Raw genomic sequence first — 13,908 nt, 5'->3', positions numbered from 1 at the left:
AAGCTCACAATGTAATACAGTAGAGAGTAGCGCTAATGTGATAATGACAGCATTGTTCTTTGACCTCCCAAAAGATATTTGGATTCAAGTAAATATAAGAGTAGGGGAACATTTTTTTGGAACTAGAGATCTGCTTTAATGTATTTTATCCTGTTATGTTTAAACAAACTGGCTTCAGAAATTAGGTTCATGCCATCCAGTTTATGCATTCTCAGCTGATTGGGAAACCCTCCCTGATAGCTATTATTGCCCCCACAATAAGGCAAAAGGGGTGGTTCTTTAGAGCACAGGCATGGACAACTCTAAAGTGTACATGTATGGCCAAAACTGCCAAAAACTGACTTATGTGGGTGGTTGGATCATGGTTGTACCTCTGGTCTTAGGCCTGTAAGTAGTTAAAAATCCCATAGAGCAACATCTCAACCATTTACTGCCATCTCTTTGATATTATAAGTGGATAGCCGGTTATAGGGTATAGTTTGGAATGTTATATAGCAAAAACCAACTAAATGATGTTCTCCTTTAGGCTGTACAGATACTGTACATCTTCATTAGATGGTATGTCATGCCCACCAGAATTGCCTAAACAAGAGAGCACATCGTTTGCATATGGCCATTCATTCAATAATTTTGGTGCTGAATTTATACTATGATTAATTGGGTCCAAAAAGATTAACATGTAGGAGTACCTATTTTAGGTCAAACGGTAGCTTTCTAATTCTGATCCCAGTAAATCAGGTAAATAAGGAAAATCTAATTTGGAGAAGAATCCATTTTACTTATGGCAAAAATTCTATTCCTTTGACAATATAAATAAATTGAGAACAAAAAAGAATACCACCTTGGGTGGCCTGACTTTAAAATAATAGAAGCCATGTAAATTCTGGTAAGAATCTGTCTTCTAATTACTGCTAATCCATACAGTACAGACCACTAAAATTGATTGTGGTTTGATTGGTGGGCCAGTTCTGTTAATCAGGATAAGGTTAATGGAACACAAAATGTTAAACAGAATCTTTTATTGTGACCTTTTCTTTTGTTGTAGATATAGCTGCTGCCCAGATGGGGTGACACCTTCCCAGGGTTATAACAATGAAGGATGTCCCAGTGACAGGAACCCAAGAGCTGACCCTCAAGTATGTTAATTATTGATTCTACCTTTTTCATTTTTAGCCAACTAAATACACATACCTTACAAGCATATTTTTCTTTAGAGGAGATCATGCATTACAGACTCTAGTAATTGTATGTCTCAGTTTGGAAGTCATTAAAGAAAACTTTTACTGAGAAAAACATGCAGGCTGCCATTATTTAACACTCTCTGAATGCTAGATGCCTGGCTGCTATGCTGACCCTCTTGCCTAATACTTTGAGTCACGAACCCAGTATGCATATAGGCGAACTAGTTCAAGGATCCTTTGGACACCTTACCAGTTCACTTCCATTACAGACAGAGTAGCAGGTCCTCTTCCACCTACACTCCCTTCTAGAGTACAGGTCACCTGATCACAAAGCAAATGGACAAGCATGACGACATGTTGTACACTTATTGGTGTATTGTGTAGTGATGTTGTCATTGGATAGGACTTAACTATGTCATAACGATGCAGCGCATCCTTGGTAACAGAAGGCCACTGAGCGAATGGGTCAGTCAGCGAGAACGACAGAAATTCCTACAATGCTTGGCTTTCTGAATGTGTTACATTGTTATAGATTCTAGACATAATTAAAGTGGTATTAAACCCAAAAGCAAACATTTATTATATTGCAGCTCACCAATTCTTAGATGTGATGGCTGCATTAGTTTTATTTTTAAGGCTTTCTTTCTTTTATTTTCAGCTGGTGTTCTAGCCAGTGAGGCTGGCCATACACATAATTTTTTTCGCTCAACCAGCACATTAAAGGAAAAAAAAAAAAACTAAATTCCCCCATCCACACACTCGAGGTGGATAGGGGAATTACTCATGCTGAGATATTGTATTCTGATGGCAGGGAGATTTCCCTGCCATCAGAATACACCCATCAGTAGGGATGAGCCGAACTACCCCCGGTTCGGTTTGCACCAGAACATGTGAACAGACAACAAATTTGTGCGAACATGCGAACACCATTAAAGTCAATGGGACAGGAACGTGAAAAATAAAGTGTTCATTTTAAAGGCTTATATGCAAGTTATTGCCATAAAAAGTGTTTGGGGACCCAGTACTGTCCCAGGGGACATGTATCAATGCAAAAAACTGAAACAATAAAAAAGAAATATTCCTTTAAATATCGTGCCTGGGGGTCCCCTTAGTTTGTCTTTAAAATGGTGCATCTTTCTGATGTGTTTTACTGTGCCGCAGCAAAAATTGCATTTCTAAAGGAAAAAATGTCAGTTAAAATTGCTTGCGGTTGTAATATATTGCCAGATTCCGGGAATATAGATAAAAATCTATGAAAAAAAATCCCCCCCAAAATCCATACCAGACCTTTTATCCGAGCAAGCAGCCTGGCAGGCCAGGAAAGGGGGGGAAGAACGAGCGCCCCCCCTCCTGAACCATACCAGGCTGCTTTCCCTCAACATAGGGAGGGTGCTTTGGGGTCCCCTCCAAAGCACCTTGTCCCCATGTTGATGCGGACAAGGGCCTTGTCCCAACAACCATGGCCATTGGTTGTGGGGGTCTGCGGGCGGGGGGCTTATCAGAATCTGGAAGCCCCCTTTAACAAGGGAGCACCCAGATCCTGCCCCCCCATGTGAATGGGTAGGGGTACATTGTACCCCTACCCATTCACCAAAAAAGTGTCAAAAAGTAAAAACCACACCACTCAGTTTTTGACAATTCCTCTATTAAAAAATAAAAAAAATTAAAAATGTCCCATGATGTCCATCCATCGTCAATCACAGCGCTGACGAACCCGAAAAATAGAAAGAAACAACTGAAAATACTCCACCTCCATGGGAGGTGTCCTGCCAACTGCTGTCTTTTCACTGTGACAGCTCTTATATAGGCAAAGGCGGAGCCACCCGCCCACCTCTGATGACACACGTCAGAAGGGGCGGGGTCACTCGGTTACGTCACCGGTGGGACGCCTTCTATCAAGGCGGAGGTTTTTTTTTCATTTCTATTTTTCGGGTCCATCGGTGCCGTGATTGAAGATAGATGGACATCGCAGGACACTTTTTATTTTATTTAATTTTTTTTAATAAAGGACTTGTAAAAAAAACTGTGTTTTGTGGTTTTTACTTTTTTTACACTTTTTTGGTGAATGGGTAAGGGTACAATGTACCCCATACCCATTCACATAAGGAGGGGGCCGGTAATCTTATTAAAGGGGGCTTCCAGATTCCCATAAGCCCCCCGCCCACAGACCACCACAACTAATGGTCAGGGTTGTGGGGACGAGTCCCTGGTCCCCATCAACATGGGGACAAGGTGCTTTGAGGGGGACCCCAAAGCACCCTCGCCATGTTAAGGGCAAGTGGCCTGGCATGGCTCAGGAGGGGGGGCCCTCGTTCATCCCCCCTATCCTGGCCTGCCAGGCTGCTTGCTCGGATAAGGGTCTGGTATGGATTTTGTGGGGCCCCACTCCAATTTTTCTTTTAATTTTGGCGTGGAGTTCCCCTTAAAATCTATGTCAGACCCAAAGGGTCTGGTATGGATTTTGGGGGGGACCCCACGCCGTTTTTAAAGAATATTTTGGCGTGGAGTTCCCCTTCAAATCTATACCAGACCCAAAGGGCTTGGTATGGACTGGGGGGGACCCATGCCATTTTTTTTCTTAGTTCTGTTATAGGGTTCCACTTAACCACTTCAATACACTATATTATATACTGTACACTGCACTATATTATATATACTACACTGACTGCACTATATACTCTGAACTGCAGTATATATACTATACGGACTGTAGTATATACTCCGCAGAAAAATTGGGCCTTAGGTGTTGGTGGTGTTTGAACACTGTAACTCCTCCTCACAGTTACTCTTGTTGGGCGCAGGAACGGACCCTGCTGTTAAATATTATTTCAAAAATTGTAGTTACATGCCGGGGCAGAAACACTGTAACCCCTCAGTTACTGTTGTTGGGCGCAGGAACGGGCCCTGCTGCTTAAATATTCTTTCAAAAATTGTAATTACATGCCCCTGTTAAACAGGGGTAGAAAAATTGGACCTTGGGTGTTGTGGTGCCCTAAACCAAAAATATTGTTGGAAGGTAGCATCATCAAGATTCAGGAGGAATAGGATAGGCAGCATAGGCAGTCTTTAAGGGATCCCAGATCCATAGCAAATTCAATCAGTTACATTAGCATCAGGGGCTTGATAGCTGCTGATCCAGGACTGATTCATTTTTTATAAATGTGAGCCTATCAATGGAGTCTGAGGACAGACACACTCTTTGATCTGTTACAAACCCTCCAGCAGCACTGAATGTACGTTCAGAAAGCACGCTGTATGCAGGACAGTCCAGTAGCTTGATTGCATTTTTAACAAGTTCTGGCCAGTGGTCCATCCTCACGACCCAGTAACCCAGTGGATGCTCTGTTGGAAAGGTCTCCAAGTCTGCTCTTGCCCCTAGATATTCCTGCACCATATAATACAGACGCAGGCGATTGCTTGAAACTATCAGACCTTGGCGCTGCGGACTGAAAGTTTTTTTTAAAGGCATCGGTCAGCCAGGCCACCTTATCTACCGCTCTTCCTCTGGCCGAATGAAGCCTTTAGATGTTGTCCAGCACCAGGAATTGGTAACCTCCCAGGGTCTGGAAAGGAGTTACACAAACCTTTCTTCAAGGCCTCCTGAAGATATTTCATCCTCTGCTCCCTCTGTGAAGGCAGGATGAGTTCTGCAACTTTACCCTTGTAACGCAGATCAAAAAGGCTTGCCAGCCAGTAATGATCCTTCTTCTTGATACCACGAATCCTAGGGTCCTTGTGCAGGCTTTGCAGAATCAGGGAGGCCATGCAGCGTAAGTTTGCAGAGGCATTCGATTCTGAGTCCTCTGGGTCACTAAGAATCACATTATCAGGAACTACCTCCTCTTAGCCATGTACAACTCTTTGGGTTAATTGCCCATTCCCATGCTGAATCATGAATGAACTGTGATTAACCACATTTTTTGGAAAGCTGAGTTATATTTTTCACTTGCCACACCCAGGCCTGATTACTGCCAGACCTGTTGAATCAAGAAATCACATAAATAGAAGCTGTCTGACAAAGTGAAGCATGCTAACAGATCACAAAAAGCCACACATCATGCCACAATCTAAAAAAATTAAAGAACAGATTAGAAACAAACATGTATCGGGCTAGGAAGGGTTTCAAAGCCATTTCTAAGGCTTTGGAACTCCAGTGAACCATGGGGAGAGCTATTATCCACAAACGGAGATAACTTGGAACAGTGATGAACCTTCCCAGGAGTGGCCGGCCTACAGAAATTACTCCAAGAGCATGTTGACGACTCATCCAGGAGGTCAAAAAGAACCCAGAACAACATCTAAAGAACTGCAGGCCTCACTTGCCTCAGGTAAGATCAGCGTTCATGATTCAACAATAAGAAAGAGACTGGGAAAAAATGGCATCCATGGGACCAAAAAGTACACAAAGGCTCATCTCACATTTATCAAAAAACATCTTGATTATCCCCAAGACTTTTAGGCAAATATTCTGTGGACTGATGAGACAAAAATGTTACTTTTTGGAAGGTGTGCGTCCCGTTACATCTGGCATACAACTAATACAGCATTTCATAACAAGAACGTCATACCAACAGTCAGACATGGTGATGGTAGCGTGATGGTCGGGGGCTGCTTTGCAGCTTCAGGACCTGGACGACTTACCATAATTGATGGAACCATGAATTCTGAGCTCTACCAGAAAATCCTAAAGGAGAATGTCCGGCCATCAGTTCATGACCTCAAGCTCAGGTACGCTTTGGTTATGCAGCAGAAAATCCTAAAGGAGAATGTCCGGCCATTGGTTCATGACCTCAAGCTCAAGTGCACTTGGGTTATGTAGCAGGAAAGACAGCAAACACAACGGCAAGTCCACCTCCAAATGGTTCAAACAAAGCAAAATTTAGGTTTTGGAGTGGCCTAGTTGAAGCCTGGACTTAAATCCAATTGAGATGCAGATGCTGTATCATGACTTACATAGACTGTTCATGCTGGAAAACCCTCCAATGTGGCTGAATTAAAACAATTCTGCAAAGAAGAGTGGGCCAAAATTGCTCCACAGCAATGTGAAAGACTCATTGCAGTTATCGCAAACGCTTGATTGCAGTTGTTGCCGCCAAGGGTGGCACAACCAGTTATTAGGTGGGGCAATTACTTTTTCACATAGGGCCAGGCAGGTTTGAACAACTTTTTTCAGAAAGGGGGCAAATACTTTTTCACAGAACGGTATATACATATATGAACACACCGCCTGAAGTGTATTATATACTGTACCCCACCGAATGCACTATATATATATATATATATATATATATATATATATATATATATATATATATATATATAGTCTACACTGTATGCAGAGTGTATGTGTTTATATATATATATATATATATATATATATATATATATAAAGTATCTCACAAATGTGAGTACACCCCTCACATTTTTAAAAATGTTTTATTATATCTTTTCATGTGACAACACTGAAGAAATTACACTTTGCTACAAAGTAAAGTGTACAGCTTGTAGAACAGTGTAAATTTGTTGTCCCCTCAAAATAACTGGACACATGGCCATTAATGTCTAAACCGCTTGCAACAAAAGTGAGTACACCCCTAAGTGAAAATGTCCAAATTGGGCCCAAAGTGTCAATATTTTGTGTGGTCACCATTATTTTCCAGCACTGCCTCAACCCGCTTGGGCATAGAGTTCACCAGAGCTTCACAGGTTGCCACTGGAGTCCTCTTCCACTCCTCTATGACGACATCACGGAGCTGATGGATGTTAGAGACCTTGCGCTCCTCCACCTTCCATTTGAGGATGCCCCACAGATGCTCAATAGGATTTAGGTCTGGAGACATGCTTGGCCAGTCCATCACCTCTACCCTTAGCTTCTTTAGCAAGGCAGTGGTCATCTTGGAGGTGTGTTTGGGGTCTTTATCATGTTGGAATACTGCCCTGCGGCCCAGTCCCTGAAGGGAGGGGATCATGCTCTGCTTCAGTATGTGACAGTACATTTATGGTTCCCTCAATGAACTGTAGCTCCCCAGTGATGGCAGCTCTCATGCAGCCCCAGACCATGACACTCCTACCACCATGCTTGACTCTAGGCAAGACACACTTGTCTTTGTACTCCTTACATGGTTGCTGCCACACACGCTTGACACCATCTGAACCAAATAAGTTTATCTTGGTCTCATCAGACCACAGGACATGGTTCCAGTAATCCATGTCCTTAGTCTGCTTGTCTTCAGCAAACTGTTTGCGGGCTTTCTTGTGCATCATCTTTAGAAGAGACTTCCTTCTGGGACAACAGCCATACAGACCAATTTGATGCAGTGTGCAAGGTATGGTCTGAGCACTGACAGTCTGACCCCCCACCCTTTCAACCTCTGCAGCAATGCTGGCAGCACTCATACATACATTTCCCCAAAACAGCCTGTGAATTTGACGCTGAGCACATGCACTCAACTTCTTTGGTTGACCATGGTGAGGCCCTGTTCTGGGTGGAACCTGTCCTGTTAAACTGCTGTATGGGATTGGCCACTGTGCTGCAGCTCAGTTTCAGGGTCTTGGCAATCTTCTTATAGCCTAGGCCATCTTTATGTAGAGCAACAATTCTTTTTTTTTTTAGATGCTCAGAGAGTTCTTTGCCATGAGGTGCCATGTTGAACTTCCAGTGACCAGTATGAGAGAGTGAGAGCGATAACACCAAATTTAACACACCTGCTCCCCATTCACACCTGAGACCTTGTAACACTAACGATTCACATGACACTAGGGAGGGAAAATTACTAATTGGGCCCAATTTGGACATTTTCACGTACTCATTTTCACTTACTCACTTTTGTTGACTGCGGTTTAGACATTAATGGCTGTGTGTTATGTTATTTTGAGGGGATAGAAATTTACACTGTTATACAAGCTGTACACTCACTACTTTACACTGTAGCAAAGTATAATTTCTTCAGTGTTGTCACAGGAAAAGATATAATAAAATATTTACAAAAATTTGAGGGGTGTACTCACTTTTGTGAGATACTGTATATATGAAATACACTGCTTGCACTAAATAACCTGCCTAATTTAGCTCAATCGCACTCTCTCTCTGTCCACACTAACGCTACACACGGCCGACATTGGAAGCAGCTTTATATAGTGTGGGGTGTGGACCTAGTCCCCATGAGCCATGATTGGCCAAATGCACCCTGCCTTTGGCCAATTATGGCTCTCGCAGCAGAGCGCGCTGTGATTGGCCAAAGCATCAGGTGCATGCTTTTCTGGTTAGATTATTCTGCGCTTACTAAAAAATAGTGATGTGAATGTGATTTAGTTCAATAACATACATAAAAATGTGAATATGCAAAGATATTACAATTTGTGAAAAAAATTAACGTAATAATGCTAATTTAGCAAAAATTAAGAAAAAAAAGTATTAAAAATATGTGAAAAAAATATAAATATTTAAAAAAAATATATATATGAAATATATAAAAATATATATATATAAAAAAATATATATGTGTAAGTGCCGCTACTCCAGAGAATTAAATACTCAATTCACATTCACGTGTGTGTGTGTGTGTATATGTGTATATATATATATATATATATATGTATATATATTTATATATATATATATATATATATATATATATATATATGTGGGAATTGCTCAAGCTTGAACAACATACAATATAATTGATATATGCCTAGTGATATGCATCCAACACGCAATAAAAAATCAATTAATACAGGCAATCAAATAAACATGTGATTATACTGTGTTTATGTCCCAAAGACAAAGCTGCGAATCAACTAATGAAAAAGTGTTCATATAAACTTCTCATGCAGCGCCTTGATATCTGCAATTTCAGCAAATGAATGTTATTATCCCAGCGGAGAATTAAAAAGCCAGATGTCCTTTTACCGGACAAAATGAACCCCAGATTATAAGGGTCAAACACGCTTGATATACACAGTGCTCACCTGTAGTCTTCCACTCGGTTTGCTCCAACCATTAGCCACTCTCCTCCACCACAGACAGAAAGGATGATTTAAAAGATTCCAAAGCTTCCAATCATTTTATCTTGTATTTCTCCAGTATATGTAGGGATTCAGAAAGGAGGAAACTTCATAGTGCAGTAAAAATGGTTCCTTTATTCCAAATTTTGCACAAAAACAGCAAAGAAATCAATACAGACACAGCTGCGAGCTTTCAAACCGGCAGCTGATGCGTGGTGATATCACAAAATGTCTCTCCAACCGACGCGTTTCCATGTAACAAGCATCGACTGGGAACAGAGAATGCTTGTTACAGGGAAACACGTCGGTTGGAGACTTTTGGAGACACTGTGTATATCAGGCGTGTTTGACCCTTATAATCTGGGGTCCATCTTGTCCGGTAAGAGGCCATCTGGCTTTATATTTCTCCTCTGGGATAATAACAGGTGCATGCTTTGGCCAATGATCAGACGTCAATGCACTGCGATCTCGCAGTACATTATGGGGCGTTTCGCTGCGCTCAGATTTGCTGCGAAAGCCCCATATGTTCGGTTCATTTGCGAGCAAATGAACACCCGATGTTCGAGTCAAACTTACGTTCATCAGCACCGCTGGCTATACTTGAAGGCGCCAATCAAAAGAACATTTTTCAACAGACTGGATGTACAAAAGTCAGTCGATAGATGTGTGTACAACCAGCCTGCCCATACATGGATCAAAATTTGGCCAGTTCAGCCAGTCTGTGTTTCAAAAGAACAAGCTCTCCATCAGATGTATCAGTTACAGAAATGAGACAAACCATTTAACACTGAAAGGAGTACTTACAATGATCAGCTTTATTTATTCATGTAAAACCTTTAACACAAATATACAAAAAAGTGGTTGCTGTAACTGCTAAAAAAGTTTGAGCTTGAGTTTAGCTTCAACTTGTTATTTTTTTAAATCTGCTAGTCCATCTAACACTTCCCTCCCTCCAGACTGACAATGCTGCTGTCAGAAGGTGCCCCTGTTCTCCTTCATCCAGAGTAGAGACACTTCAGTAAAGGAGGTGTGTTACTGGCCAGGTCACCTGGGTAAAACTGAAAAAGAAAACTTATGCAGCCACCACATCACCATTACAGATTTGCTGTGAATCTGCATTCAGCCAAACCAATGTTCTCATTTCTAGAAGATTATTAAAGTTAAATAGTATTTTATTAACTTGTCTGCTATGATGTTGGCTCCCACAAATTGGGGGCCTGCATGGATGATGGTCCAGTGCTCAAAATAGGTGAGTCGACTTCTGCTCTTTATTTCAAATGGAATAAAGTTTTTGAGCATGTAATAAAGTACAGTGAATTTAATATTTGATAATTAAAAACATCATTGTCATCTAACACATGATTACGTACCAAGTTAAATCACTATAGGGGGAGATTTACCAAAACTGGAACACTCAGAATCTGGTACAGCTGTGCATGGTAGCCAATCAGCTTCAGCTTGTTCAATTACGCTTTGACAATAAAACCTGGAAGCTGATTGGTTTCTATGCAGAGCTGCACCAGATTCTGCCCACTCCAGTTTTATTAAATCCCCGTCTATGAGTCTATGTATGATACATAGCTACAACAGAGTGAGAAAAGGCATTTGTGAGTGATCCAAAGTCATATAAATATTGAATGGTACTTTGATAAAAATCAGAACTGTGCTTTTCTTGTATTGTTGTTGCAATCTGAGAAAGCAGTTTATAACACAATGGGGTTGATTTACTAAAACTGGTTCACTCAGAATCTGGTGCAGCTGTGCATGGTAGCCAATCAGCAATCAGCTTCTAACTTCAGCTTGTTCAATTAAGCTTTCACAATAAAACCTGAAAGTGTATTGGTTACCATGCATAGCTACACCATATTTTGCACTCCACAGTTTTAGTAAATCTCCCCCCCCCATGTGAAAACTGGTACAAAGGAAATTTGTTGTTTTGCCTTTCAGGCTTTAGACTTTATATTTAAAGGACAAGTTACAAAATAAACAAAACAAAAAAAAAAAACATCTGAATGGTAACTTACAAGGTTTCTATTTTCCCAATGCTCTATTATTAATCAGTCCTACTGTGCATAGGAATACAGATATCATTAGGACCATGATGCAGAAGCCTTGGAGTTGTGCTTATATAGTGAATAATTTTTTCTGTTTGTGGATTTAGATGCCCTCTGATGAATGTAGAACCTCCCAATATGGATGCTGCTTTAACAACATCAACAAAGCTTCTGGTCCTGTGGGTGAAGGATGTCACAGTAAACCCAGTTATCGTAAGTACATTCTGACTGCCCAGGAGGGTACTATGTTTTCTTCATTGAAATATAAAAAAACAACCATGTACTATATATTGACAGTGGTAACCTATGCACCAGACAGAGACTTTTACACTGTTTTACACTTGAGCACAGTTTCAATGCAGGGTGCTTTGTAGAACAAGTAATCTGCTCATCCAAGCCATTAAAGCGGAGTTCCACCCAAAAATGAAACTTCCGCTTTTCAGAATCCTCCCCGGCGCTGGTGTCACATTTGGCACCTTTCAGGGGGGAGGAGGGAGCAGATACCTGTCTAATACAGGTATTTTGCTCCCACTTCCGGGCATAGATAGCCGAGCCACCCGCGTGTATCTACTTCCGGCGCCTTCTCCGTTCCCCTGGCTGTCTTCTGGTAGACACACATGTCCCAGAAGACAGCAGGGACCAGTGGGATAGCGCAGGGTGAGTTACACATGCGCAGTAGGGAACCAGGAAGTGAAGCCGCAAGGCTTCACTTCCTGATTCCCTTACCGAAGATGGCGGCGCTTCCACCCGAGAGCCGAGAGATGGGTCGGCTTCGGGTGCCGACATCGCGGGTGCCCTGGACAGGTAAGTGTCCTTATTTTAAAAGTTAGCAGCTGCAGTATTTGTAGCTGCTGACTTTAAAAAAAAAAAATTAGGCGGAACTCCACTTTAACTAAACTCATGTCAGTTCTATTTACTATGTAAACACTTTAGGTGTCCACAGATTAGGTAAAGGGTCTCTTTCATAAGAATAGACATCCAGGCTTTGAAAATAAATGTAAATTGTTTTTCATGCAGAGTATCAAAATTTAAGGGAGTTTTCAAATTTCCAGTGAGTTGTAGATATTTTCTTTCCAAGAATAAAATCAATTGTAAAATATCAGCGCAGTTTGTGCAGAACTCAAGTGAAAAGATTGTGCTACAGGCATCTCCCAAACAATGCAAATATCAGTCTTGAATGGTAAACTAGTGTAGGCAAATTATCACCTGTTTAAATACCCGGTGTGGTTCAGGTGAAATACTAGAATAGCACCAAATAACTCTGCATGGTCACATTCATACTCTAACTTTTCATTTCTACCAGCGTATCCAACAACGTGTCTCCTACCAAGTGCTCTGGGCCCTTGCAGTGACTGGACTACTCGCTGGTACTTTGTCCCTGATGTTGGCAAATGCAATCGTTTTTGGTACGGGGGCTGCCATGGCAATAAAAACAATTTTGGCACTGAAGAGGAATGCATGAACGCTTGCCAAAAAATCCCAGGGAGGACAACTGGTACAATAGAATATCGATACCGTAAGAGGGGAATGAAGTGGGATCGTTTATCACATGAAAACCCAGGAGTTGATGAAGCTGTAGGTTTGGGTCATGTGCCAGGAGGGCAACATCGAGGAATTGTTAAAACTCTTGATGGAGACACAGAAGGCCGTATTCTTGCTGGGCATGATTGGGATGAGAGCAGTATAGATCACAAAATATCTGGTCCATCCCCTGATCAAAGCCAATATGCACCCAAAGCAGAAGACTCATCTCACCACTCTTCTCTTTACAGGTACTTTATTTCTTAGTTTTTTTTCTTAGCATAGCAAAAGAGTGAGACTTTATGGCAGCTATTAATATTCTACAGATTACCAAGATGCACAAAACACAAAATATTTCAAATCAGTCTAGGTTTTGCCTAGACTGTAGTTATTATTATGTAGTTTTTTTTTGTTTTTTTAACACATAAAGTCCTTTTTCCTTTACACCTTAGAATGATCTTGAACAAGGCAGAATCTTCATCTATGGAGTCATTGATTGGACAGACTGTCCGTCTGCTGTGCAGAGTGAGTGATTACCCTTTCCCCAGGGTGGAATGGCAGAAAGATGGAAGTCCTGTGTCCTCGACCAGGTTGTTTTTTTTTTTTCCATTTCTCATTGATATATAATTCTATGTAGATAAAAGCATTTAGGCAAAACAGCACCAAACAATCACTGAACACCAATAAAAATCTGCAAATCTTTTGTACCTGACTGCTGGTAATGTGCACTTGTGTTCTCGTATGTATTCATAATTCCTACCCCTTTAAATGTTTTACTACATTTCTAGTGTAAAAAGTTTGCATATGAATTACAACTTTAATAGGCTTCAGCCGACTTCTAGAAAGTTTTAAGTAGCTAAGTTTACTAAAAGCCTGATAAATGCTTGTTTTAATTATTATGATCCATATTCTGCACACCTTTAATGGAACTGCAGGGAGCTTTAAAGTGGTTATGCACCATCACATATACCCAGTTAAGTGAAAAGCATCAGATGATACACAGAGATGAAACAAATCCCCCTACATAGGTTTTACTTGTTTTATCTGCAGTCTTCCCTTCCCTACACGCCTTCAAAAGGACAGAAAAGTGTTAAAATCTTTCTTCATCTGTCATGAGCACAGAGGAGGGGGCGGAGAGGCTGCAGTGA

The 13,908-nt window shown here is 41.2% G+C and overlaps 1 protein-coding gene across 4 annotated transcripts in view; it reads left to right on the top strand.

Moving 5' to 3' along the window:
• PAPLN (papilin, proteoglycan like sulfated glycoprotein) overlaps positions 1–13,908 on the top strand; it is a 208,906-nt gene that overhangs the window by 168,279 nt on the left and 26,719 nt on the right. For all 4 annotated transcript variants that reach the window (XM_073608654.1, XM_073608656.1, XM_073608653.1 and 1 more), the window contains 4 exons: positions 1,046–1,136; positions 11,347–11,452; positions 12,543–13,011; positions 13,213–13,350. In XM_073608654.1, the coding sequence (XP_073464755.1) occupies positions 1,046–1,136; positions 11,347–11,452; positions 12,543–13,011; positions 13,213–13,350 (804 nt within the window). The remainder of the gene's footprint in view (positions 1–1,045; positions 1,137–11,346; positions 11,453–12,542; positions 13,012–13,212; positions 13,351–13,908) is intronic.

Source organism: Aquarana catesbeiana, linkage group LG13 (assembly GCF_042186555.1).
Source record: "Aquarana catesbeiana isolate 2022-GZ linkage group LG13, ASM4218655v1, whole genome shotgun sequence".
In the NCBI taxonomy this organism is placed as follows: Eukaryota; Metazoa; Chordata; class Amphibia; order Anura; family Ranidae; genus Aquarana; species Aquarana catesbeiana.
The sequence above is the reverse complement of the archived record's forward strand: the minus strand, read 5'-3'. Positions and strand labels throughout refer to the sequence as shown.